This window comes from Hylobates moloch, unplaced genomic scaffold, assembly GCF_009828535.3.
Source record: "Hylobates moloch isolate HMO894 unplaced genomic scaffold, HMol_V3 SCAFFOLD_21, whole genome shotgun sequence".
Lineage (NCBI taxonomy): Eukaryota > Metazoa > Chordata > Mammalia > Primates > Hylobatidae > Hylobates > Hylobates moloch.
The window spans coordinates 1765683-1790814 of NW_026652296.1; the positions used below are offsets into that span (position 1 = coordinate 1765683).

At 61.8% G+C, this 25132-nt stretch overlaps 1 protein-coding gene across 2 annotated transcripts; it reads left to right on the top strand.

The window, feature by feature from the left end:
* Nucleotides 1–1785: 1785 nt before the first annotated feature.
* Nucleotides 1786–14333, top strand: GATA5 (GATA binding protein 5). Of its 2 annotated transcripts, none has more exons than XM_032142528.2 (7): nucleotides 1786–1851; nucleotides 2239–2782; nucleotides 4197–4372; nucleotides 11278–11403; nucleotides 11914–12001; nucleotides 12371–12495; nucleotides 12845–14333. In XM_032142528.2, exons 2-7 carry the CDS (start codon nucleotides 2260–2262, stop codon nucleotides 12998–13000), a joined length of 1194 nt encoding a protein of 397 aa, XP_031998419.1. In that variant the 5' UTR covers nucleotides 1786–1851; nucleotides 2239–2259; the 3' UTR covers nucleotides 13001–14333. The 2 variants fall into 2 exon arrangements, with proteins under 2 accessions (XP_031998419.1, XP_058289074.1); XM_058433091.1 differs by lacking the exon at nucleotides 1786–1851 and adding an exon at nucleotides 1997–2021 and having other exon boundaries at nucleotides 12845–14251.
* Nucleotides 14334–25132: the final 10799 nt, after the last annotated feature.

The window sequence follows — 25132 nt, forward strand, 5'->3', positions numbered from 1 at the left end:
GCTCCCTACGCCAATGGCAGCCACCCCCCACCCCAGCCTGCCGCGCTGCACCCTCTCCTGCACAGGCCTGAGCCTGCTGCGGAACCGTCTGTGGGGTCCCAAGGCCACCACAGACCAGGGGCTTCAGCCTGCTCCCTTCCCAGACGCAGGGACCCTGGGCACCTCCACAAGCACCCTGAATCCTTATCTGCTGTGGGCGAAGAGGAAAGGCCAGGGATAAGGCGCGTGTGGGGCACCCCAGCTCTCCCCAGATGGACAGCGCAGGCCGTCCAGAACCCCGTGGGGGGATCCAGTGACACCCACCCCGACGGCCCCACACCGCCGCCTTCCTGCCTTCCCAGGTCTTCACCCTCCACCAAGGAGAGAAGCCAGCGTCCTCTCTGAGCCCTGGCTGACAGGCGCTGAGGGCCGTTTCTGCAAGGAAAAACTTTCATGCCGTGGCTCCCGCCTGTAATCCCAGCACTTTGGGAGGCCGAGGCGGGCGGATCATCTGAGGTCAGGAGCTCGATGAGACCAGCCTGATCCACATGGTGAAACCCCGTCTCTACTAAAAATACAAAAATTAGCCGGGTGTGGTGGCGGGTGCCTGTAGTCCTAGCTACTCAGGAAGCTGAGGCAGGAGAATCGCTTGAACCCAGGAGGCAGTGAGCTGAGATCGCGCCACTGCACTCCAGCCTGGGCGACAGAGCGAGACTCCGTGAAAGGAAGGAAGGAAGGAAGGAAGGGAGGGAGGGAGGGAGGGAGGGAGGGAGGGAGGGAGGGAAAGAAAGAAAGAAAAAAAGAAAGAAAGAAAGAAAGAAAGAAAGAAAGAAAGAAAGAAAGAAAAGAAAGAAAGGAAAGAAAGAGAGAGAAAGGAAGGAAGGAAGAAAAGAAAAGAAAAGAAAAGAAAAGAAAGGAAGAAAAGAAAGCTTTCATGGCCACCAAGCCTGGGTCCACCCAGTGTGCTCCGAGCCCGCCGTTCTGTTTCCCGCAACCTGTGGAGCTGCTCCGCGGCAGCGACGCCTCCACGCAGCCCTCACCGGGAGTGCGAGCGGGACACGGTTTCCTGACCTGGGTCGCTTCCTACCCTACCCGCATTTCTGGCGCCTGGAGGAAACTCTTCCCGAGTCCCCGAGAGCCGGCTGAGAGTCCCACCGGGGTTAGGGCCTTCGAGCCTGGCACCCAGATCGCGCCTTACAGGCTGGACCCTGCCCACCTCCCAGTGGGACCCCGAGCCTCGTGGCCCCGCTTGCTCAGAAACCGAGGAAATCGCGGGGCTCCCGCCAGTGCACCCCGTCCCAGTCCAGCCACCCGAGCCGGCCCGTCCCTATGGAAGCCGGTTCCCTGCATCGAGCCCCGGGTGCGGCCACTCAACGAGGGGGCCCACGGGGTTCCACCGCCGCGTGTCCATCGGTGAGCGGGGCCGGGATCACCGACTCAGCCACCACACACGGAGCCCGCCTCTAGGCCAGCCTTCGGCGGGGGCCCGGGCAGGGAGGAAGAGGGCTCGGGACTCGCACAAACTTGGAGAAGTCTCTGCGCGCGACTCCCCGGGGCCCACGAAGCCCTCGGCCCGCCTGTCTAGCTGCACTGGTCGGGGCTCCGCGCTGGCCGCCCCGTGTCGTGCGTCCTTGTCGCCAAGCCCCGCGAGCAGGGCCTGCCCGTGTCACGTGGCTCTGCGGCCGGAGCCCCAGCGCTGACCCTGCGGGGAAGGAGGGGCGGGCGCGGGGAGGGAAGGGGCGGCGCGGCGGGGGCGGGCCGGGGCGGCGCGGAGGGGGCTGCGGAGCTTCACCGGCCCTGGCTTCCAGTCTTCTGCCCGCCGGTCGCCGACCCACCGCCACCGCCGTGCCCTCCTGCCCTCCCTGCCCGCTGGTGAGTGCTCCAGCCCGGGCTGCAGCCGCGCGCCCCTCCCCACCCGGCCCCTCCCAGCGCGGCGGGGCCCCGCTCTCGAGGCCCTGCGTCCTGCGGCCGCGCCAGGCCCGTCCTTCCCAGGCCCCCACCGAGCTCACCCCGGGGACCTCCGAAGCCCGGTCGGGGAGGAGGTGGGCTCGGCGTTGTGACTGCCCCGAGGATGACGCCCTGGCCGCTCCCATCCCCGCGGTTCCTCTCCCTCGGGTTCGAGGACTCGCCCCGGGAACGGCCCGGGCTGGGGACTGGGAAGCGCTGCCCAATGCGACGGCACCTGTCCGGCACAAGCTCGGGCGCTGGCGGAGGGCGCACAGCTCCCGTGACCTCCACACCTGTCCCTCTTCCCTGCAGGTCAAGACCACGCCTGGGAGGATGTACCAGAGCCTGGCGCTGGCCGCGAGCCCCAGCCAGGCCGCCTACGCCGACTCGGGCTCCTTCCTGCACGCTCCAGGCGCCGGCTCTCCGATGTTTGTGCCGCCCGCGCGCATCCCCTCGATGCTGTCCTACCTGTCCGGGTGTGAGCCGAGCCCGCAGCCCCCCGAGCTCGCTGCGCGCCCCGGCTGGGCGCAGACCGCCACCGCGGATTCGTCGGCCTTCGGCCCGGGCAGCCCGCACCCGCCAGCCGCACACCCTCCCGGGGCCACCGCCTTCCCTTTCGCGCACAGCCCCTCGGGGCCCGGCAGCGGCGGCAGCGCGGGGGGCCGAGACGGCAGTGCCTACCAGAGCGCGCTGTTGCCTCGAGAACAGTTCGCGGCCCCGCTTGGGCGGCCGGTGGGGACCTCGTACTCCGCCACCTACCCGGCCTACGTGAGCCCCAACGTGGCCCAGTCCTGGACTGCCGGACCCTTCGATGGCAGCGTCCTGCACGGCCTCTCAGACCGCAGGCCCACCTTCGGTGAGTGCGGGGGCTCCACAGTCTCGGGGCCCAGGAGCTGGCCGAATCCGGGTGCAAACCCGCACCCTGCGAAACGCTCCCCTCATCCTCCCCCACGGTCCGAGCCTCCCTGCCAGGAGCGACACCAGCAGCCCCGGGGCGAGACGAGGAAACCTGGGTAACACCTCACACGAGAAACACCCATCCAGAATTCTGTTTTAGCCTGTTAATGAGAAAGAACATCTATTTCCAAACAGCATTCCGGATTGTGCCAATGTGGAGCCTCAAAAGTCTTAATCTTTTTTTTTTGGAAAAGTTTTGGAAACGATTTTTATAAAGTCCGAAACACCGGTTTATTTAAGTGGCCACATTCGTCTCGGTTCTAGGATGTTTACTTATTTTAATTTGAGACCTGGTTTCAGTCGCTTCCCGAGTATCAGTTTGGAGAATCGGATTCTCGGCCTGTAAAGGGAGCGGCTCTTCCCGGTTGCAGCGTAGTCACTTTCTGGCGAAGGCGGCGCCTCTGAGCTCCGCAGGGGCCCATCCCGTCCCTCCGGGACCTTGGAGGCCTCGACACCCAGCTCCAGAGCTGCCTTTGGGACCCCGCCGGCCCTTTGGCGCAGGAAGCAGGCGCAGCCGCATCCGCAGGACCCCTGGCCCCCGCCTCCCTGGACAGCCCCGCTGCTGGCGCGCACCCCCGGCGGGGCGATGATTGATCCCTTCCCCACCCCCACTCGGCGCCCGGGCCTCCCTCGCGCCGGCGCCGGGCCGGGCCTGGAGGGGACCAGGAAGACCTCCACCCCCAGCCGCACAGTGTGCGAAGCCCGGCCCCAGGGGGCTGTGAGGCGGGGCTGGCCTTCTAAAGGAAGAACACTGGTTGCCACCACAGCCAAGCTGACAGACGGCACCTCCTCCACCCTCCCAGCCCCCCACCCCTGTCATGGACCTGCTTTGCAGAACAGGAGGGCAGCGGGGTTAGCGTTCCCAGGAGAGCCCCGGGGAGCCCAAGAGTGTCTGCCAGATAAAGCCCCTTCATCCCTCCCCTGCCAGGGTAGACACCCCTTCATCCACCTTCCCCGCCAGTGTAGACACCCTGCTTTCCCAGCAGGTCAAACAGGCAGAGGCCAGTGCTGGCCCCTGGTCCCGGAGCCGGGAGTCCCAGGTGTCTGTCTTCAGGTTCTGTTTATTAACACCCCATCCTTGAAAAAGCAACCCTAGCGGATTTTATCATATGTGAATTAAAAATTTAAAAATAAGATTAAGTAAGCAAATAAATCTTAAAATAAAATACATTTAAGGCACAAAATTTGTGCCTTAAATTTATTCGTCTGATGAAAGCCACCAGGCTCCTGGGGAGGGGAGGGTACTGGCCCATGAGCTGGGGAGGCTCCTGGGGAGGGGAGGGCCTGGGCCCACCAGCTGCCTGTCCCCTCAGTGTCCGACTTCTTGGAGGAGTTCCCGGGTGAGGGTCGTGAGTGTGTCAACTGCGGGGCCCTGTCCACACCACTGTGGCGCCGAGACGGCACCGGCCACTACCTGTGCAATGCCTGCGGCCTCTACCACAAGATGAACGGCGTCAACCGGCCGCTCGTTCGGCCCCAGAAGCGCCTGGTGAGTTTGGGCTGGGCAGATGGGCGCCTGGGTGCAGTGCTCCCCCAAGGGGACCTCTTGCAATCCACCCCGGCGACACCAGAGCCCCTGGGGTGGGGGTAGGGGAGTGCGCCAAAAACAGCCTGGATGCCCACCCCGGTCGGTCGGGTCAGGCCAGCTCAGGTCCTCTCTGAGAGTGCTCAGGGCAGGGGATCCCAGTGGGGATGCCAGGGGCCACCAGCTAATAGCGCCAGCCCTGAGAGTGCTCTGGGGGCCAGGAGCCCAGGCTCTGGAGCAACGGTGTCAGCCAGGCTCAGCTCACTGCTGGGTCCAGGAAGGGCTGCTGCCAGGAGCCAGGAGCCAGGAGCTCAGCCCTACGAGTCGGTGGTGGCTGGCTGTGGCCTGGCCCGATCTCGGAGGCCTCAAGGTGACCCTACCTGGGATGAGGCTTGAGGGAAGGTGGCTGCTGGATACTTGATTGAAGGGCCTTGAAATCTGAAATTGGAGAGTCTTTGGGTCTGTAGTCCCCTCGGGGAGCACTTTCTACCCATATTGCAGGGACCACAGGGACACCAGGTTTATGCCTGTCCTCTGCCTCATGGGCGAAACTTGTTTTCACTTTTGGTTCTTCCTGGCTTGTGGTTGAGCAGGGAGTGGGGGACTCCGGAGCCCAGACTTTTGCCCCAGGCAGGGCACAGTCCCCAGAGGCTGGACGATGCTGAAAGTTACTTTGTTCTATACGTTTTCCCAGGCAAACCTTTACATTCAAGTAATTTCACAAATAAGGATTTGGGGTGTTGATTTCGTTTGCCGGTTATCTAAAATTGAGGAGGCCACAGTGGCCCCTGGGTCAGAAGGCTGAGCAAGGGTATGTTCCTGGGCACCAAGCCCTCCTCTGCTGGTGGTGTGGACTCCATGCGGGGTCCATCAGCCAGTTCCCACCGTCACCCCGGGTGGAGGCCAGCCCTCCTGCCACTGTCCTGCAGGGCGGCTGTTCTAGATGCCTGGATTCGCGCCCTGTGCCGGTGCAGCTCTGTACATCCCTCAGTTACAGGCTGAGGGGAAATTCTGGGGCCCTGGGCTATGGGGGACCAGGACCTGCGCGTGGGAGGTCCCAGTGGAGCAGATGGTGGGAAGCAGGAGCACAGGCCGGGGGCGGCTGTCACTTCTCTTCCTTGGAGCTGGCCTAGGGCCTGAGGCTCTGCAGGCCCAGCCTCCTCCCATGCCTGCCTCTCGGAGGGAAGGCTCCTAGGAGTCCATTCCCCTCTTGGCTTGTTTGCTCCTGCGACTATGCCTGTGCTCCCAGGTGTGCTGTTCCAGCCTGGTGTCCATGTGGCCCTCGCTGAGGGGTTAACCATTGAGGTGAAGAAGGGGTAGGGGCCAGGCACAGTGGCTCATACCTATAGTCCCAGAATTTTGGAAGGCTGAGGCAGGAGGATTGCTTAAGCTCAGGAGTTCGAGACCAGCCTGGGCAACATAGCAAGAACCCATCTCCACTAAAAATTAAAAAAAAAAAAAAATAGATTAGTCAGACATGGTAGCACACACCTGTGGTCCCAGCTACTCAGGAGGCTGAGGCAGGATGATCACTTGAGTCCAAGAGTTCAAGGGTATAGTAAGCTATGATCACACCACTGCACTCTAGCCTGGGCAACAGAGGGAGACTCTGTCTCTAAAAATAAATAAACTGGTCCTGTGCAATGACTCATGCCTGTAATCCCAGCACTTTGGGAGGCTAAGGCAGGAGGATCACTTGAGCCCAGGAGTTCGAGACCACCTTGGGCAACATAGGGAGACCCACAAAAAATTTAAAAGTTAGCCAGTCACGATGGCACACACCCATGGCCCCAGCTACTTGAGAGGCTGAGGCAGGAGGATCTTTTGAGCTGAGAGGCTAAGGCTGCAATGAGCCGAGATGGCACCACTGCACTCCAGCCTGGGCAACAGAGCAAGACCTCATCACAAAAAAAAAAAAAAAAAAAAAAATTGTAATTGAAATTAACTTCTCTTCTCTTTAATTACATTTTAAGTTAAATTATTTTTTTAAAAAAGAGAAGTGGTAGGGAGCTCAGCCCAGCTTCTGTGAGACTGCAGCCCAGACCTCCCTTCCCCACCCTCACCCATGCAAAGGGCTGCCCCTTCTCTGGCTGTATCCACTCCTCCTGCCAGGCTTTGAACTGGGCACCGGGACACACTGGTGTCAGGAGGAGCTGCTAGGAGGGAGCCCTTCCTCCTGCCCTGCCCTGCCCTGCCCTGGGTCTTCCAGCCGGGCAATACCTGTGTCCAGTTGGATCCCAGACTCCTGGGTTGGGGCATCTCGTAGACAGTTCCCCAGCTCTTTGAGCCTTTGTCTCCTCATCTGAGAAGTGGGGAGAGGAACTTGGAACCGTCCACGCCTTGCTGTAAAGATTAAATTAGCTGCTGTTGTGTACTTGGACCTTGGCTCTGAGGACGGGCTGATGGGGGCCCTTGGCGTGATGCGGCCTCCATTCCCTGGTCTGGGGGATGCAGGGTGGGCTTTGGGGTGCCTCCTGGGGGAGGACCCTGTTTTCTGTCCATCTTGCCAAGACCAGAGGCTTCGGAGGGTGGGGACGACCGTGCCCTCTCCCCGTGGTCTGGCTCTGTGCGTGGACACGGCTGGGAGCTCTTGGACCTCAAGCAGCCCACCCCCAAGAACACCGAAGCCTCGGCGGAAGCCTGGGGCCCGGCAGCCAAGGGCAGTGCGGACAGCAGACCTCCTAGCCCAGGGCCACCTCTGGCACCAGCTCCAGGAAGTAGCCCAGTGTCGCATGGAGCGAAGCATCCCTTCCCGCTGAGCAAGCCTGGTCCTTACTTGGAGTGACACCTGTCACCCACCCAACCCCAGGGTTTCCTTCCTTCGAGCCCCTCACAGACCCACGTCTCCAAGTCAGTCTGTCCTCAGCCAGCAAGGGGCATGGGCACTGTATCAAGTGCTTACTACATTCCCCCTCCAGGAGGGGACCCGTTTGAATTTGGAGACATTCCAGCCACTCACCGGTCCCCAAGGCTCAGACTCTGCGGCACAGCAGCCTCTGGTTGTCCACGGCCCAGTCTTCCATCTCAGAGGAGGCTGCTGCGCTGCAGGTCGCTGTGACCTGCACCTTTACTCCAAAGTGTTTCCCGGCATGTGCGCGTCATCCCTCCAAGCCAGGCTCGAACCTCCTTCCCTCTCCCGCCCTCTTTGAATTTCCGCCAGCACCGGCCGGGACCCTGCCCTGCCCAGAGCCTGATTTATTTGGATGTCTCAGATGCACGCAGAGCCTGGTGCTTAGAGCAGCTCTGCTGCGCGCAAGCAGGCTTTGAAGTTTGACTTCTTTTGAAAAGAACCGACAAAAAAGAAAAACGAAATGCAGCCAGGAGAGAGGCCTGGGGGGCAGGGTGCTGAGCGTGGCCAGGCCGGGCTGCTTGTTGGGCAGTGAGGAGACGACAGATGAAGGCATCGTCGCGGTATGGTGGCACAGGGAGCCCCAGCGTGGGCAAGCTGCTGGGAGCGTGTCCCCGAAGTATCTGGCTGACGGGGGCGGTTATGTTCACCCTGGGCCTCCCCAGTTTCCTCTGGTCCCGCAGCTCCTCTAAGCCTCAGTCTCCCACCCGTACAATGGCGATCTGGTGAAGATTTAGGAAAGGGTGGATGAAGGACAGTCTGTCCCCCCGCAGGTTGGATGGTTGCTGCCTCTACCACCTGCAGGGCTGACCTTGGGAATCCATGTCTCTATGGAAGGTTTTTCCATGTTTTTCCCATTTTCTTAATTTGATAGACATGAAACATGCTCACTGTGAAAACATTCAAGGTGGATTCCAGGTGTTTCCCCGGCACTCGCAGGGGTGCGGGGTGAGGGGCGTGCCTGCTGCTGGGGGCTGTCCCAACCCACACACGTCCTGCGCGCCCCCCCTTGTTTGTCTCCACAACCCGTGTCTCAGACGTGGCTCCGACGGGCATGCTGGCAGCTGTGGGGGGACGTGTGGAGTGTGCTCATGTGTGTGCACCCCCATCTGTGTGTGCTAAGGGGCGATGGCCGGTCCCAGACCCGAGGGTCCCTCTGGTTCAAGGGAGAGGACGGGCCTTGGGCCATGGATGCCCCTCAGTCTGAAGGTGGGGACTGCTGGGGCACAAGGAGGGAGTCAGCAAATAAACTCCAGGCCACACATGGTTCCATGTGGTTTCAGATAAGCACAAATATTTTAGCACTCATGTCCCAAATACTGCAGGAGACAAAGGATTCATCATGTATCAGAAATTCACATATACCTAGGCATGCTGGGTCGATCCGTCTGGCAGCCCTGGGGGAGATTTCTTTCCACTTCAGGAAGACAGATGGATGGGTGGATGTCCGAGGGGTGGGAAGGAGACCATGCCTCATGCTGGACAGTGGCCTGAGGCCACCAAGAAAGCAGCCACAGTGCCTGGCACCTGACGAGGATAGAAGAGAGGGGGGCTGGACCAGACTCAAATCCTGTCCCGTAACAGTAGCTGCTTCTAGACCCATGAGGGTGTGGCAGGTGGCATCCCAGGGAGAGACACCAGCTGGGGGCCCTGGGTGACCCCAACTGCTCCTGCACAAAGGGTGCCCACCATCCAGCCGGGGCCAGGCACCATCTCCCTTCCAGCTCTGCTGGGGCCTAGGCTGGGCCCTCCAGCATGAGCACAAGTCTCACCCCCAACATCCCCCCAGGGAGACCGCTGGAGACCCTGAGTGGCTGGATGCTATTGGCCCAGGGTAGGAGACATTGTCCTCCCCAGTCAGGCCAGGAGCTGCAAGCTGAGGCACCTCTCAAGCCTCCCCAGCCTCACTGGCCTGGCCCCTTCCTTTGCTTTCTGCCCCTTTGTCATGGAGCTCAGGGCAGGGTCCTGCCTGGAGACAGGAGGCCTGGCCCCAGATGAAGCAGGAGCAGTATTCCCAGAGCCTTTGGCAACTGCCTGCAGCTGCGGCTGGGGGTCGAGGAGGCCTTGAGTTTGGGGGTTGGCTGGTGCTCAGGGCTGCAGGCAGGCCCCCACTCTCCCACTCAGGCCTTTGACAGGGTGGCCTATGCCCTTGGCAGCAGCCTGGGGGAAGGGTAGGCAGGAGATGGTCAGCAAGGCCAGCCCTCATCTGATCATAGAGGGCAGTAACAGACGGGGAAACTGAGGCAGGCTATAACAGATGGGGAAAACCGAGGCTGGCTGTGTCTGCTCATGGCAGTAACAGATGGGGAAACCGAGGCAGGCTGTAACAGACGGGGAAAACTGAGGCTGGCTGTGTCTGCTCATGGCAGTAACAGATGGGGAAACCGAGGCAGGCTGCTGTGTCTGCTCATGGCAGTAACAGATGGGGAAACCGAGGCAGGCTATAACAGACGGGGAAGCCGAGGCTGGCTGTGTCTGCTCATAGAGGGCTGTAACAGATGGGGAAACTGAGGCAGGCTGTAACAGACGGGGAAAACTAAGGCTGGCTGTGTCTGCTCATAGCAGTAACAGACGGGGAAACCGAGGCAGGCTATAACAGACGGGGAAGCCGAGGCTGGCTGTGTCTGCTCATAGAGGGCTGTAACAGACGGGGAAACCTGGGTGGGCTGTAACAGACAGGAAAACTAAGGCTGGCTGCATCTGCTCACATAAGTAACAGACACAGGCGGGGAAGCTGAGGCTGGCTGGGTCCACTCAGCCCTCGTCCAGGATGGATTCTTTTCCCCTAATGCGGCTGGCTCAGTTGTGACTGCTCTCTGGCTCTGTCCTGGCTAGAGAATCTGGGGGCATGGCTTTGAGTGTGGGGGCCCCGTCCTCACGGGCTGCATCCTGTGCCTGAGGCACACTGATGGTCTGGCCCTGGCTGCCGCCGGGAGGGCAGGACAGAGCTCCTGCAGAGCCACCACTGTGGTCCTGGCAAGAGAGGCCAGGGACCTGGACCAGGCAGGGGCTGTGCAACCTGAGGGAAGGGGACCGATGGGGTCAGGGTAGGGGCCGGGGATAGAAACAGCAGCCCCCCGGGAGAACCAGGCCTGGGGACAGGAGTGCTCTGAGATTCGGGAAAGGGCTTCCAGTCTGAGGTGCCTCTGGGGCCCTGGGCTGCAGCTCCCAAACGCCACCTCCCTCCAAGCACCAACCTGTGAGGCCAGTGGGAGAAAGGCTGGCTTGAGCTGGTGGGAGGCCCCTGGTCTGCCTTCAACAGGGACTCCCCAGGCAGCCAGCTCGGAGCCTCCCAGGCGTCTCTCGGTTCAGATTCCTGAGCCCCAGCTGAGCTCATGGACTGGGGCCCTGGAGGTTCGGGACCTCTGATTGGACCTGGGTCTGCCAGATTGGGGGTCAGTCTCTACTGAGAGCCACAGGAAGGAGGGAGGCAATGTTGGGGCCTCTGGAGGGTTCCAGATGGGTCCAGTCTTGCTCCAACAGCAGGTGCAGTGCACAGCAATGGGGAGACATAGGCAGGTGGGACCCGGAGCCCTCAGCCGCTGTCCGGTGGGGCCCCCCGGCCTGGGAGGCAGGTGCCCAGGGGGACCACAGGCCCTGATGCTTGCTGTGTCCTGGCCTCTGGGGGGCCCTGTGGCCTTGGAGTGCTACTCCACTGCAGAATTGCGGGGTCCAGGCGCAGGGTTGGTGCTAAAAGAGACAACAGGAAAACCATTGCCTAGGTGCCCGGCCCCCACGGGCTCTGAACCCCACAACCGGCCTGTGGTGGGTTTGTTATCACCCCTTTTTCTGGGGGGGAAACTGAGGCCCAGGAAGGTAAAGTTACCTTTCCCAGGGCTCGAGACCGTGTCCAGGCAGAGTTGCCAGGCGGGGCCATTGCAGAGCTCACGACCTTCATGCTCCAAACACCTTCTAACCAGGTCCCGCGTGGCCGCAAGGCCGACCTGAGTCTCACTTCCGTCCCCCTGCTCCAGCCGCGCACCCGGCCCGGGGCTCACTCCAGTCTCCCTCGCCCCCACAGTCCTCGTCCCGCCGCGCCGGCCTCTGCTGCACCAACTGCCGCACGACCAACACCACGCTGTGGCGGCGGAACTCGGAGGGGGAGCCCGTGTGCAATGCCTGCGGCCTCTACATGAAGCTGCACGGGGTGAGTGTGGCCCCCGGGGCGGCGGGGGGGGGGGTCTGTCCAGCCTCCTAGCGCGCGCCCTCCCCGCTCCCAGACCAAGAGGCTGGGGAGGAGCCGGCAGGATGGCCATTGTCCCCGGGGCTGTTTTACACACATGTCCCGGCTGACTGCAGCACCACCCCCGGGGGCCCGGGCTATTCCTGTTACACTCACGGCACAGACGGCACAGACGCGCTGACTGAGGCTCACCACAGCCATTCAGCCTGGGCCAGACAAGGACACTGCTCCTGCCCTCTGGGCACCCCTGGTGCCTTCTGGCCCCTGGCAGCTCTGTCGGACTAGGGGATGGGAATCCAGCTCCACAGGCTCCCCCTCACCCAGCCCAGCTGACAGCTGACCCACCAGGGCTGTGAGGACACAGCCAGCTCCAGGAGTGACCGGCTCTGGGGGGCTGGAATGAGGGGGTGCTGTGCAAGGGGCCCAGGGGTGAGCAGGGACAGGACCAGCCTCCACCCTCGCCACCCCTGCCAGGTGCCGCGGCCTCTGGCCATGAAGAAGGAAAGCATCCAGACACGGAAGCGGAAGCCAAAGACCACTGCCAAGCCCAGGGGCTCCTCAGGTGCGTGGCCAGGCCCTGCGGTCAGCCCCCCTCCTGCGGGGTGGCCTTCGGTGCCTCCAGTTCTGTCATGAGAGACCTGTGTGTTTGGTTCAAGCACAGTCCTCCGGAAGTCCAAATGCCCCCAGCTCTGCCCTGTGGTGACCTTGCTGGGGGAGTGTGGGGGGCCAGGGTGGTGACAGCATGTGGGCAGCAGGGGCAGAGGTGGGGCCAAGGAAGCCACGCCCGGCCCTACCACCCACGCCTGCGGGGTGACCGTGAGGAGTCTCCAAACCTCTCTGGGCCAGGGCTGGAGGAGACCTGGCTACATGGCAGTAAGGGGAAGTGAGGCCACACCTGGCCCCTCTGTAAACATCCCCTCTTCCCTTCCAGGATCCACAAGGAACGCCTCGGCCTCCCCATCTGCTGTCCCCAGCACTGACAGCTCAGCAGCCACTTTGAAAGCCAAGCCCAGCCTGGCGTCCCCAGTGTGCCCTGGGCCCGGCATGGGCCCCCAGGTAAGGGGGCGGGCTGGGGTGGGGTGCCCAGAGCTGGGGACCCTGTGCTTCCTTGGCCAAGTCAGATCCCATCAGAGCCCCTCGGAGCCTCTTCCAGCAGGTGGGCTGGACACACCGGCGGCCTTCAGCCATAAGTATGGTGGCCCGTCCCCTAGAGCTGGCTCTGTGCCAGATGTGGGGGGAACCCCAATGCCTCACGAGGGGTCCTTCATGCCATTCCAGGGCATGAAGGGGTCCCTAAGAGCAAATCCCAGTCATGGGAACTCCTGACCTAAGAGGCCGCAGCTTCCCCCAACCCCCCAACCCCCCACGCCCCACCCCGAATTCTCATGCTCTCCTGCCCCTGCAGGCCTCTGGCCAGGAGGATGACTCCCTTGCCCCCAGCCACTTGGAGTTCAAGTTCGAGCCTGAAGACTTTGCATTCCCCTCCACAGCCCTGAGCCCCCAGGCTGGCCTCGGGGGGGCTCTGCGCCAAGAGGCCTGGTGTGCCCTGGCCTTGGCCTAGGTCCCCAGACCAGCCCATGTCAGGGGAACAGCCCAGAACAGAGCACCCACTGGGTCACCTCCGTGCCTGCTTTGCTCCAGCGCAGCAGAGACCAGCAGGCCCCCCCACCCAAAGAGACTGGGTCTCCTGGAGTCTCCACACGGTGGTGGGGAGGCCTTCTGGGCAGACGGCAGTCAGGCCCCAGAGCAAGAAGGCTGGTGAGGGAAGGGCTCAGCTCCCCACGCCACGTACAGCAAGGGACTTCCCAGGTGCGGCCCAAGGCTCTGGACCACACTGGCCCCCTGCGGCGGAGGCCAACGCAGGGCACCACCGCCAACTTGAATTCCGTCATCAACGCTCCCCGTCAATATGTTTACAAGTTGTAGCAGTTGGGAGAAAAGCAATCAACCTCCCAGTGTAAAACCAAGATTCCCAGTGAAGCACCTGAGGCCAAGCAGGGGAGAGGAATGAGGGGAGCAGCTGGACATAGGCCTCCCGAGGCCTCGGGGCTCTCCTTCGTTGCCCACATGGATAGACGGAGCTGTGGTGCAGAGAACTTTTCCCGCAACGGATGCAGGACTGCCAAGGATAGGAGTGCGGGCCACACATGGTGCGGGGATTCCTCCGAGGGGAAGCCGCTCACGTTGCAGTCATCACAGACTTACGCACTTGTTTGGACAGTTTTTCCAGAGGGAATGGGAAAGGGCCTTGTTCCAGCTGAATCTGTGTATCATGACCGTTTCTGACAGCAGAGTGAATTATCTGGTAGCCCTGTCCTGACCCATCCAAGCGCTGCTGGGGCTGGTGGCCACATGTCTTGGCGTATCTGGGGCCATGCAGTTTAGTTTCTTGTCCCAGGAGAATTGTTAGTGATCCCTCTTTCTCCTGCAAGCCCCCTCCACACTGGGTTGGATGATACCTTAGTGGGTGACACTGGCGAGAGGCACCCTACCCGACGCAGCTGCGAATGGCCCATGACATAATGTTAGGAGGCCACAGGGAGCAGAGGAGTGGGGCAGGCGGCCACAGCGCCCTGCGGGGAGCACATCTTCGCCTCCGTCCGGCTGCCGCCCTTCAACAACAAGCCCTGATTTTTCCAGCAATGCCAGAAACCTGGATTTTAAGTCTACCAATTTGATTCAAAAATATTTTTAACACTGTGAGCCAGCTAGACCCCCAGGGCACCGCCCCACATTGAAAAACAGTTGCGTCTGGCGTCAGCTTCAGGGGCGCGTCTGGTCGCCCTGAAGCTGTCCCTCCAGAGGTTCTTCCAGCCCCATTTCTATGCGATGTCATCTTTTCTAAAAGGGACAAATGAAGCCACAGGGAAAGTGAAATAAAACCTTGAACCTCACTCTCCCTCTGCCCGCCCATCACCCGGGTAGTCTCCCATCTCCCCCTGCCCATCACCCGTGGGGTCTCGAAGCCCTGCCCCGCCTGCTGGTCACCACCCTCCTGGCGATTTCCAGCCATCCTCTGCGTTCTGAAACATCCCCGGTCCCCTGCGTCCCCCCCAGGTGCCCTCGAGGACATCTCCAGGCCCTGATGATGCTCAGGAGCGCCAGTGTCCCCCAGATCCCCAGTGGCTGGGAGAGGGGTGCCGGGCAGGGCAGGTGTGAGGCTCGGCAACAGCGCTCAACAGGCCTGGCGCCTGGCCCTGAGGTGCAGCAGAGGGGCTGGGCTGGTGGGCGCCTCCATTCCCACAGGCTGGGTCCCTGCTCAGAGCCTCCTCCTAGCCAAGCCCACCTCCTCCTGGAAGCCTTCCCTGTCTGCTCCCAACCTCCTCCATCCTATCAGGCACTGGGGTAGGGGCTGTGAGCAGCTCTAGTAACTTCCTCAGCCACCTGCCCCTCACTGGACCTGGCTCAAGAGAGAACTCAGGCAAGGCCCCTCATTCTAGCCCATGCAGTGGGAGCCATGCTGAGAGATTTTCAGCTCCGTGGGATCTGAGGCGGGCCCGGGAGTGAGCATTTTAAACAGGAACCCCTCACACCAGCTGGGTGCCTGGGGGCCCACACTTTGAGAAACCCTGCACTATGATGGCTTCAGGGTCTGAATCCAGTTCAAGTCCCTGCCCTGCCCTGCCCTGCTCATCTGGTCTGGGGACGGGGGACGGGGAAATGGGCTGGGGCAAGGTGGCACCTGTGTCCCCATAAGGGTCGCATGTGGCATCCGGGCACCATTGGGGTTCACTTGCTACTGTCCTGTTTCCAAGCCCAAAAGCCTCAGGCTGCCTTCTCGGGTGCCTGTGCACAGTGAGGACACTGAGGCACGGGGGGTAGAGGGTCGCCCCTCACCCTGCCTCCCGCACATCTGCCTCAGGGCTCACGCTGGGCGTGAATGGGAAAACGGGTGACGGTGACCTCCCAGGCCTCATGGGTGGCAGTGAACTCCCAGGCCTTTCCAGCCCAGGCCGCGGCTGGGGAAGGACAGTCTGTCCCCCACGGGTTGGACGGTTGCTGCCTCTACCACCTGCAGGGCTGACCTTGGGAATCCATGTCTCTACGGAAGGTAGGGCCAGCCCAGCCTGTTCTTAGCACCCCAGACCCTGGGTGAGGGGGTGAGGGGGCCACAGACCCAGAGGGCAGGAGGCCTGAGGACGGCCTGAGGGAGACAGCGGGAAGCCGCAGAGCCGCCTGGGCTGAAGACCTGGAGCAGGAGGCAGCCGGTGACTGTCTGCGTCGTGGTTTTCACATCAGCGCCTCCCCATGCCTGCTGCTGGGTGGACACTGCGCAGCCTCATCCTTGCACTCCCCGCTCCCAGGAAGCAGGCGTTGGTTTTCCTCTTCCCTGATGAGAAAAACCATGGCTCAGAGAGGTGATTCAAGGTGCCAGGGTCAGAGGGCACAGCATGGCGTCCCCAGACCACAGTGCTGGGTGCAATAGAGCTGGCCATGTTGCTTCCGTTCCGGCCTCGGTTTCTCCACCTCTCCTGGGGAGGGGGTACCACATATCCGTGGCCATATCTGTAATCCATGCACTTGTGTAGAAGGCAGGTCCCTGGGAGGCCCCAGTATAGGGAGGCGGCACCAGGCACCAATCCCTACCTGGAGAGGCTTCCTGGAGGTGTTTGTGGGGGGCGTGCAGGACAGGCAGGGTCCCCACAGGTAGAGTGGAAGGAGTCCAGGTGCTGACCCGACTGTGGCCCTGGACACACCCCATCCATGAAGGGAGGTCCCCAAAGGGAACAGGGGGATTTGCCCATGGGAAAAGGGGAAGCAACCCTTTCCCTGTATTTATTCCATTTTTAGGGATGTGTCCGGGATGACGGAGGCTGACAGCTCCACCGCTGGGCATGGTCACGGTCACTGTTGCTAAATTTAAGCCTTTCTCCTCTTAGGGCGGAAGCCATGAGGACCAGAGCCTTAATATAGCCGCCAGGCGCCCTGCACTCTCCCTCCCGCCAGCCCACCCTGCGCTCTGCCCAGCCGGCCATAAACAACCAGATGAGCCGGAGGCTGGCGGGCAAAGTGGCCCGGCCCCTGATCAGAGCGACAGGACTAAAAGGAAGGTCACTTTACCTGCACTGCCTGGACCTGGGCATACTGACTGCCCATCACCTTTTGAACTAAAGCACGTGCCCAGGCAGCCTGCAGGAGGAGGGCGCCGCACCTGGAAATCCCCAAAGACCTTGCAGTGGCCCCTCCAGCCTGCAGAAAGTGTCCACCAAGCCCCACAGTGCTCCGTCCTGGGCACCCTGGGGGAGGGAGAAGGCCCTGGTGAAGCCCCAAAACTGAGCGTGGGCAGCACAGAAAAAGAAGGGAGACGCAGAGCCACGTCCGCTAGGGCTTCCTGACCCAGAACCATTTGTAGAGCCCTCCCACTTCAAGCCCTTAATTTATTGCTTCATTCAGAGCAGAGCAGCAAGGCTGAAAGCATCCCAGGCCCTGAGGCTGCGGCCCTGGCTCCTCAAAGCAGGCCCAGAGGCTGGCATGTCCTCACTCTCCCATCATTCCCGGACCTGGCTGCGGCCAACCAGCAGGGTGCTCCTTGACACCCATAGGTGTGTCTTGGCAAAACATGGACACCGGACCCTGAGAGCCGCCCTGTACAGGCTTAAACCAGACCGGGCAGCTGAGTCCTGGGGACACACCACATCTCCACTGTGCTGGGACCGCAGCTTCCAGGAGTGAGCTCTGGGAGAGGGTCAGTCTCTCCTTTGCTGTTGCAAAAGACAGCTCATGGCTAAGTGGGCATGAAGCCTCTAAGGCTTGTCTGAAACATGCAACGTGCTCATTAAGGAGGGAACATGGGAGGGTCACTCGAGCCCAGGAGTTTGAGACCAGCCCGGGCAGCATAATGACAGCCCATCTCTACAGAAAAGTATAAATAAATAAATAAGTAAATAAATAATCCAGGTGTGGTGGCGTCCGCCTGTAGTCCCAGCTGCTCAGGAGTCTGAGGTGGGAGGATCACTTGAGTCTAAGAGTTCAAGGCTGCAGTGAGGGCTGACCGCACCACTGCACTCTAGCCTGGGTGATAGAGCAAGACTCTGTCTCAAAAAAAAAAGAAAAGAAAAGGAACATTGTTAATGAAAAGTGCCTCCTTATTTGACCAAATAGGGACATCCCTCAGAAAAAAACAGTTCCTATTGTCACCATTGTCAAACGGGTCACTCTGCCACCAGGAACACGGGTGTCATGTCTGGAAGGGGACATCTTTACCCAGCTATGCTGGTGCCACAGCCTCACAGGCAGTTTGTGGGCTCCAGGCTGCCTCCTCCAGGGTGTGTGGACAGCCTTCGGGGACAGCCAGTCAGACGTGGGCTGAGTCAGGGCCTGGTGTGCGGTGGGGAGGGCAGGGTGGCTGAGTGAGCAGAGAGAGGAGAAGGTGGGGAGGGCAGGGCGGCTGGGTGGGGAGGGCAGGGCGGCTGAGTGAGCAGAGAGGAGAGAAGGTGGCGAGGGGCCCAGGCGGGAGGGAGGCAGGACGGCCTTCAAGGCCAGGCTGTCATCTGAGAGCAAGGCTGGATCCACAGCCTCAGGGGCCGTGCTTCTGGAGACATCAGACTTGCCTTCGGAAGTTGGCCAGTACCCAGTGTCCACCCCAGCCCAGGCTCCCCGTGGCAGGAGCAGCTGGCACTGTGACCCTCGGGCACCCTGGGGCCCAGCCTCCTCCTCGGAGGGCCCATGGTGGGGAAGGGCCTGGTGTGTACTTGGTGGGGTCCCTGAGGAAGGCTGAATGGGGCTCTTGACACACCAGGGCCCCCGGCCCAGCACTGCCGGCGGCAGCATCCCCTCAGCAGCAACCCCACCTGTGCAGGCTGGGGCCCCATCTCCACGCAGCCCCCCAGGTGCTCAGCCACCAGGTGGAAGGTGAGACCCAGGGAACGAGCACCCAGGCCCAACCCCTCCACGTCTGCCTCTGGGCCGTGCCTGGGCCTCCACATGAGGACCCCCATCCCACAGATGAAGAAGTGACTCTTGAGGGGCCCGGCACCCCCGAGGCTGTGAGGTTGTGGCTGGGGATAGACCCCAGGTTGCCCGCGCCTCCACCACCCCCCCATCAACAGGCGCCTCAGCAGCAGAGGCTGCCTAAGCCCACAGCCTCCCCCCAGGTGGGGGTGGCCCTGGTGGGCAGCCCCCTCCCCCACAGTGCCCTGTGCGGCCGCCAAGATGTTGACACGGACGGCTCCAGCCGCCTTATTTATTATCTGATAACGCGCTCTTGGCCCCACTGCTGGACGGCGTCGGGCCGCACTGGGGCCACTGGCCTGGGGGAGGAGGAAGGCGGGGTGGGGGAGCCAGGAGCCCAGCCGCGGCCACACCTCAGCTGGCCGGGCCTGCACGCTGCACTCTGGGCTGGGTGCACTGAGGGATCCCCACGCCCCCTCCTCCACGCAGGCCTTCCTTCTCCACGGCCCAACAAGCTGGTGGGCCCAGAATGAGCCGCCTGGGGTCTCCCTGCGTGGGGAGGCCCCCGAAACCTGCTCTCCCTGATCCCGGTAAAACCCTCATCTCAGCGCACCCAGCTCCAGCCACAGCCCATCCCCCACGCCCCTGCACTTGGCCCCGAATCGGATTTCCATGATGCGAATCTGGTTCTGTTTCTTCTTTGCATCCAAACCCTCACTCCCTCGCAGCCCAGGCTCCGCTGCGGCAACTCCGCACAGCTGGCCCGGCCCTGGCTGCCCCGTGGCCTCAGGCCCCCCAGTCCTGACACCTGTGTCCACTCTCAGGTGCGGGGACAAGACCCATCACATCTCAGAGTCTCCACAAGTGCTGTTTCCTCAGATCGATGGCCCTCCTTCCTCTGTGTCCAGCCCAGGACACGGTGCTCAGGGGTCGAGGCCCTCTGATGCCACCACTGCCTCCTCCATGGCAGCAAGAGGGGTCACGGTGCACAGAGCCCTCCTGCCTGGAGGTAGGAGCCCAGGCCTCCGAGGAAGTCCCTGGCTGTGTGGACAACCTGCGTGGTGGTGTGTGCACCTGAGAGCCGGAGGTGCGTGTGCACCAGGTGTGGGGACATTGCGATGAGCGGCGTCGGGCCCTCCTTTCAGTGCCGCCCCAGGGGCCACCCCCCGCCTCGGGCATGCAGCTGCCCAGTCTCCAACAGACTGAGCCATCGCCGGCCCCTGGGCTGCCCTGGGACAGTGGAAACGGTACAATTCCAAACAAGAGGGGCTGCCCAGGTGGCTTGAGGGCACGTGTGTCCAGGAGCCCTCACCCATTGGTGCCCTGGGAAGATGTAAGAACGCAGACACGCCACGGAAACGCGGGGCCTCAAGCCATGTACGGGGTCTCATCCATCCCCTGTGTTGACAAAAACTTATTGTGTAATGATGTTTGATCTGGAGGGGAGTGGGTGATAACGATAGTTATCTCTCAACAATTATAGCTGATTCTAAGTTCTTTTTCCTAAACCTTCTCCAGTGAATCAGCGTTAATAACCAGGAGGAAAATGACAAAGGCGGCCTTCATGGGCCCCTGGGCCAGCCCTGCAGCCGCACCATGTCCCCTCACCAGGGACACACCCCAAGGAGGACAGCAGGGAGGCTGAGGGAGGCAGGTGAGGAAGGTCTCCAGGCCTGTGTGTGGAGGGTCCCCAGGGCCTGTGTGTGGAGGGTCCCCGGGGCCTGTGTGAGGAGGGTTCCCGGGGCCTGTGTGTGTGGAGGGTCCCCGGGGCCTGAGTGTGAAGAGGGTCCCCGGGGCTTGTATGTGTGGAGGGTCCCCGGGGCCTGTGTGTGTGGAGGGTCCCCAGGGCTTGTGTGTGTGGAGGGTCCCCGGGGCCTGTGTGTGGAGGCTCCCCGGAGGCAGGTGCTGAGAGGAGGGTGTTAGTGATTGGGGGGCTGTGTGGAGGCCGCAGCGTGGGCCCATCCAGGTGATGTTTCCAGCACCTGCTTGGCCCACGGGGATCCCAGAAGTGCCGGCTCGTGCTGTCCCGCCACAGGTGGGGAGGCTGCTTCGCACCCGCCGCTCTGTGCTCCTGGGTACACTGTAGAGGGGCTCCAGGACCCCGCAGGGGGTCCTCTGCCAGTCCCGGGCTGTCTGCCCCCTCAGGGTGGGCACTGCTCCAAGTGGGAGACGGCTGGGAAGAGAATGTGCCGAGTGGTGGTCTCCGTCCTCTCCAGACTGCCCTGCTCCCATGGGAAGCCGGATCCTCACTCCCCACGGCTGCCGTCAAGGTGTAGCAGGCGGTGCAGGCTCTGAGCCCACTCAGCCTCTCCGCGCCAGGGGAGCCTCAGCTGGACCCATCCTTGCCAGTCACCGACTCTCCCAGGACTGCGCAGGAGCCTGAGAGTAAGGGGCCTGCCGTGGTGCCAGGAGCCCAGGGAAGCCTGGCCGGGAAAGGTCTCTGGAGAGGCCCTTCCCAGGCGGCCACTTGGAGGCTGCTCCCAGCAGCCCATCCAGGGGAACGGCAGCCCTGGCCCCAGCCCAGGTAGGAGCCGCCGCACAGGCCACACACTCTTCTGAGAAGCCTGTGGACGCTGGCCGGGCCCGGTCTGCTGGATTCTGGGTCCCAGAAATGTGGAAATGATGTGAGGTTGTCGGGAGGAGGCCCCAATGACCCAGCCCTTTACTTACTTCGAGGGCTTCCCCTTTGACCTCTGAACTCATCGTTTCTAAACTGTAATGCTTGTGTATAAAACGTGCCAAATTATTCGCTGCAAACACTGTCGAGGGTCCGCCACTTTGAGGCCTCGTTCTGCACTCCTTCATTTCGTAATCTGCAGGATCCTAGGACATGCAGGGCCCTTGATCTTGACCTCCAAGAGGCCCTGGTGACAGGGATGGGGACAGGTCCAGTTGAGTCTGTGGCACACCGTGTTCACAGGAGGGAGGGCAAGGCTGCCCCTCTGCAGGGAGCAAGGAATGGGGCCGGGATGGGGGACTCGAGAGGCAGAGACCTGGAGACAGATACAAAGACGGAGAGACAGAAAGGGAGAGAGACCAGTGAACCAGGCCCACCGACCCCGGTCTGGTAACCACGGCCTCCTGGGGATTGCATTCCCCCCGCCAGCCTCCTGCTGCACAAGCACCCACACAGGCCCCAGAGGGAACATCGACAAGCCTGTCCCTGTCGGCCCTGGAGGGTCAGGGAGGGGCGAGGAGGACCCGGGCCGAGCTGGGCAGCTGCTCAGCCAGAGCCGCCCCTCGGAGGCCGCCCGGCCAGCTCTCGAGCAAAAATCCCAGGGGTGTGGAAGGCAGCAGAGCAGCTTTTCTGGGGGCTTTGAAGGAAACACAGAAAACCCTTCCCAGCAGCGTGGTCAGGACCCTCAGCCCCAGGCCAGGACCCCGTCAGATTCCTCCCACAGGCGTCTCCTAACAGCCTTTCCAAAGGGAGGTGCTGGGGGCAGATGGAGTCTGGGGAGGAGCCCCCACAGGGACTGGGGGCCTCCACCAGGAGCCTCCCCGCCTCCCACTGGGCACTCTCCCCCAGGCAAATTTCAGAGGTCAGCCGAAGGCACTGGCCAGCACGAGGCTGGGGCTATGGTCCTGCCAGCCCGAGATGGGGCACCCGCGTGAATTAGCTGAAAGACTTTGGCGCCCTGAGCTTGGATGATTTGGGGGTGGCACCCCCTCAGAGGATGGGTGACAGTCGTCAGCCTCAATGCGGTGCCCTCTGGCCCATCTCCCCGCCTCAGGGAGAGCTGAGGGGATGCAGAGAAGGGGCCTGGGAGGCCCGGCGGCTTCAGGAATTCATCCGCAGTCACACAGGGTGTCACTTCCTTGGCTGGGCCAGGAAAGCCCATCCCGGCCTCGGCTGAAATAGGATCAGCCGAGATGAATGGCGCTGAGGGCCCGTCCCCTCAGTGACCCTGGCCCGGGCTCCAGAAGGATCTGGGGGAACGGTTGGTCCCTCCGTGAGCCTCCATGTCCAACGGCCTCTTCTGAGCCCTCAGCCTGAGCCCAGATCGCCGCTTCCGGAAGCAGTTAGGGAGAGCGCTAATGAGTTTTTCTGCAGATTTTAAACTAAACACAGAAAACCCTCAATACCTTGGCCTCCTTAAATCAACAGCGCTTTCGAGCGGGTGCCTCTGCTGACGGATGGCTGCTCTGCGGCCCGGCTCTCCCCCAGGCCTCCTCCAAAGCTTCACCCGGATTGTCTAGTGAAAGATTTAAGGCCCTCCATCCCAGCCCGTTAACCTCCCTAACGAAAACACCAGGTCCGACGCTTCCTGCCCGCGCCTCCCTTGCAAGCAGACACTTGGGTTGAGTCGGGAGCAGCACACGGTGCTGTGGGCACAGACTCCGCAGAGAGCCTGGAAGAGTTCACAGTCACTTTCAGATAAATCTCCCTTGTTTATTTTATGGATGAGAGGGGAAATTAAATACTCAAATAAAGTTGTACATCCACGCACTGGAAGCCCAAGAGACACTTAGACCCCCCAGCTCTCATGGGGGCTCACGAGAATTCCCAGCTGGCCCCAGGGGCGGCCATGAGGGAGGTTTGGGCACAGCTCAAGCCTTGCCCCCAAGCCCAAAACTCAGGGCCGGGTTGGAGGCCCTTGAATCCAGGTCCAGGACAGAGTCTGGAGGTCCGCTGGCAGGCCAGGCACCTCGGATGTCTGGCAGAGTGCAGTCGGCTGGGAAATGGCTCAGGCCAGGGTTCAAGTTCAGCTGCCGCTGAATGTGGAGGGCCCAGGGTAAGCTCTCTGTGCCTCAGCCTCCCTGTCTGCAGAGCCAACGAAGATTCCCAGCCATGTGCCCGCCTGATGGTCAGTGTTGGCCACTCGTCCGGTCCCTGAGACATCCTTGCTGCCTTTACTCCTGAATCCCCTTCCACAAGTGCAGCTGCCACTTGGCCTCAGCTCTGCTCAGCCCTCCTTCAGCCTGCCCTGGAGCAAGACGGGGGGCTCCTGCCCCCTCCCCACACTCTGTCTCTTTGCAGGTGGATGAATGTGCCCACAAGTGCCAGGACCGCTCCAGCTCTGCAGAGGAGCTGGGGGCACCCTGGGCCCATCCTCTGGACCCAGACAGTGCACGCTGCCTCCTTGGTAGAGACGAGGTTAGAGGAACCTCGTAAGGATGGACAATAGGCTCTAAAAATACCCCAAAGGCAGGCAGGATTTGCCAGTAACATCTGTAAGTTCTGTCCGGCGGAAGTTATAAATACTAAATAATATTAATTCAGAGCCATTTGTCATTTGGGGACAGCTATGTCCTTTGTGGGGACAAGGGATGTTTTTCCAGATTTGTAATTTATTGCTCTTTACAGTTAAATCCAGCTACAGACCCAAAAAAAAGGAAAAATAAAAAAAGCAGAGTCTCCCCCAGAACCACTGAGAGCTGGTGCTCAGGGAAGGTCAGGGTCATGCCAGGGCCACCTCTGTCCTGGCCCCCAGGCCCATGGGAGTTCCCTGCTATCAGCCCCCATCCCGCTCCGCACTCAGGCAGCAGGACTTCTATGTGACCCCATAGGACCTTGGGGCTGTGCTTGGTGTCCCCAGGCAGCCAATGTCAGCCGCACCTGCCTCTAGAGAGGGTGACAGTTCCTTCACTTGACCCCACCCCCCAGCCCTGGGGTCTGCAAACCTGTCTGGGCCACCTTGGCAGTGTCCTTCTCTCCTCACCAATTCCACGCTGCCATCTGCCCACTCCCTCCCCACAAAGGCCCCAGGGCTCCTCAGGGCCCCCCAGATTCCCGCCCCCGTGGCCCTCGAGGCTCTGCCCACCTGCTCCACGCAGACCCCCCGAGCTCACCCCCCACCTCCCCACCCTCACATGCCCAGGCCAGTGCTCCACACTTCTCCCACCTGGGCGCCCTCTGCCTGGCTGTGTTCCCCACCCTGTGGGTCCCATCATCCTTCCAGGCCAGCGTGGGTCTGTGTGGCCCTCAGCGCCCCTCCCGGAGCTCAGCCACCCTCACAACTCCTTAGTTATTGGTGTCACTGGCAGTTTGCAGTTGTCACTGAATCTCAGCCCCAGGAGGATGGGTCCCGTGCAGACCATGCTTGTTATTGTACGAAGGGGCCTGTACAGGGCCTGGCATACAGCAGGTGCTAAATAGAGCCCCGCTGGGCAGTTAGGACCACACAGTCCCCATCGAGGGTCCCCTTCGAGGACTCCTGCAAGGGCCTCAGTGGCCAAGCCCCAGTGAAGGGCAGCCAGTCCGTGGGCCAGGGACCACATGGGGCTGCAGTGGGCTGGCCTGAGGGTGTGAGCACAGCCGGGCAGGTGACCAGTTATCCCCACTTAGCACAGAGCAGGTGAAATGTCACCGAGGCAGTGCAATAAAGGGCTCCCTGCCCCCTTAGACTTCCTCTGCAGCCCCAGCCACACCCAGATCTGCCCTGACTCCGACCCGGGGCCTTCCCACCTCCCAGCACATCCCGCCCAGTCTGCCTCCCCGGAACCCTGACCCCTGCCTGGAAAATGGACCTGTTTCCTCCCCAGGGTTTTGCATCACAGGAACCTGCGGAGGAGCCCCGCCCGCCCGAGGCCCCAGAGGGTGATCTGGGTGGAGATCCCAAAGAGGCTCCAGAGCCCGCACCGGTCTGCTGGTAATTGCTGTGTGGCCTCAGGCAGGCCCTGAACCTCTCTGAACCTCAGTTTCCTGCTTTGAAAAGTGGAGGCAGTAAGAAGTCACCCCCAAAGGACAGCAGCATCCCTAGAACAACACGGACACCCACCTCCCAGGCACACAACCTGGGCACAGCAAAGGCTGAGGAGAAGGACTGAGGAGGGCTGAGGGCCTCCTAGAGCCAGGGGGGCC

Excerpts from the sequence above, each read along its gene's own strand:
- GATA5 (XM_032142528.2), top strand. The coding sequence starts at position 2,260 with ATGTACCAGAGCCTGGCGCTGGCCGCGAGCCCCAGCCAGGCCGCCTAC. Across the intron at positions 4,373-11,277 it reads TTCGGCCCCAGAAGCGCCTG|TCCTCGTCCCGCCGCGCCGG; the intron begins GTGAGTTTGGGC and ends TCGCCCCCACAG. Across the intron at positions 11,404-11,913 it reads TCTACATGAAGCTGCACGGG|GTGCCGCGGCCTCTGGCCAT; the intron begins GTGAGTGTGGCC and ends CACCCCTGCCAG.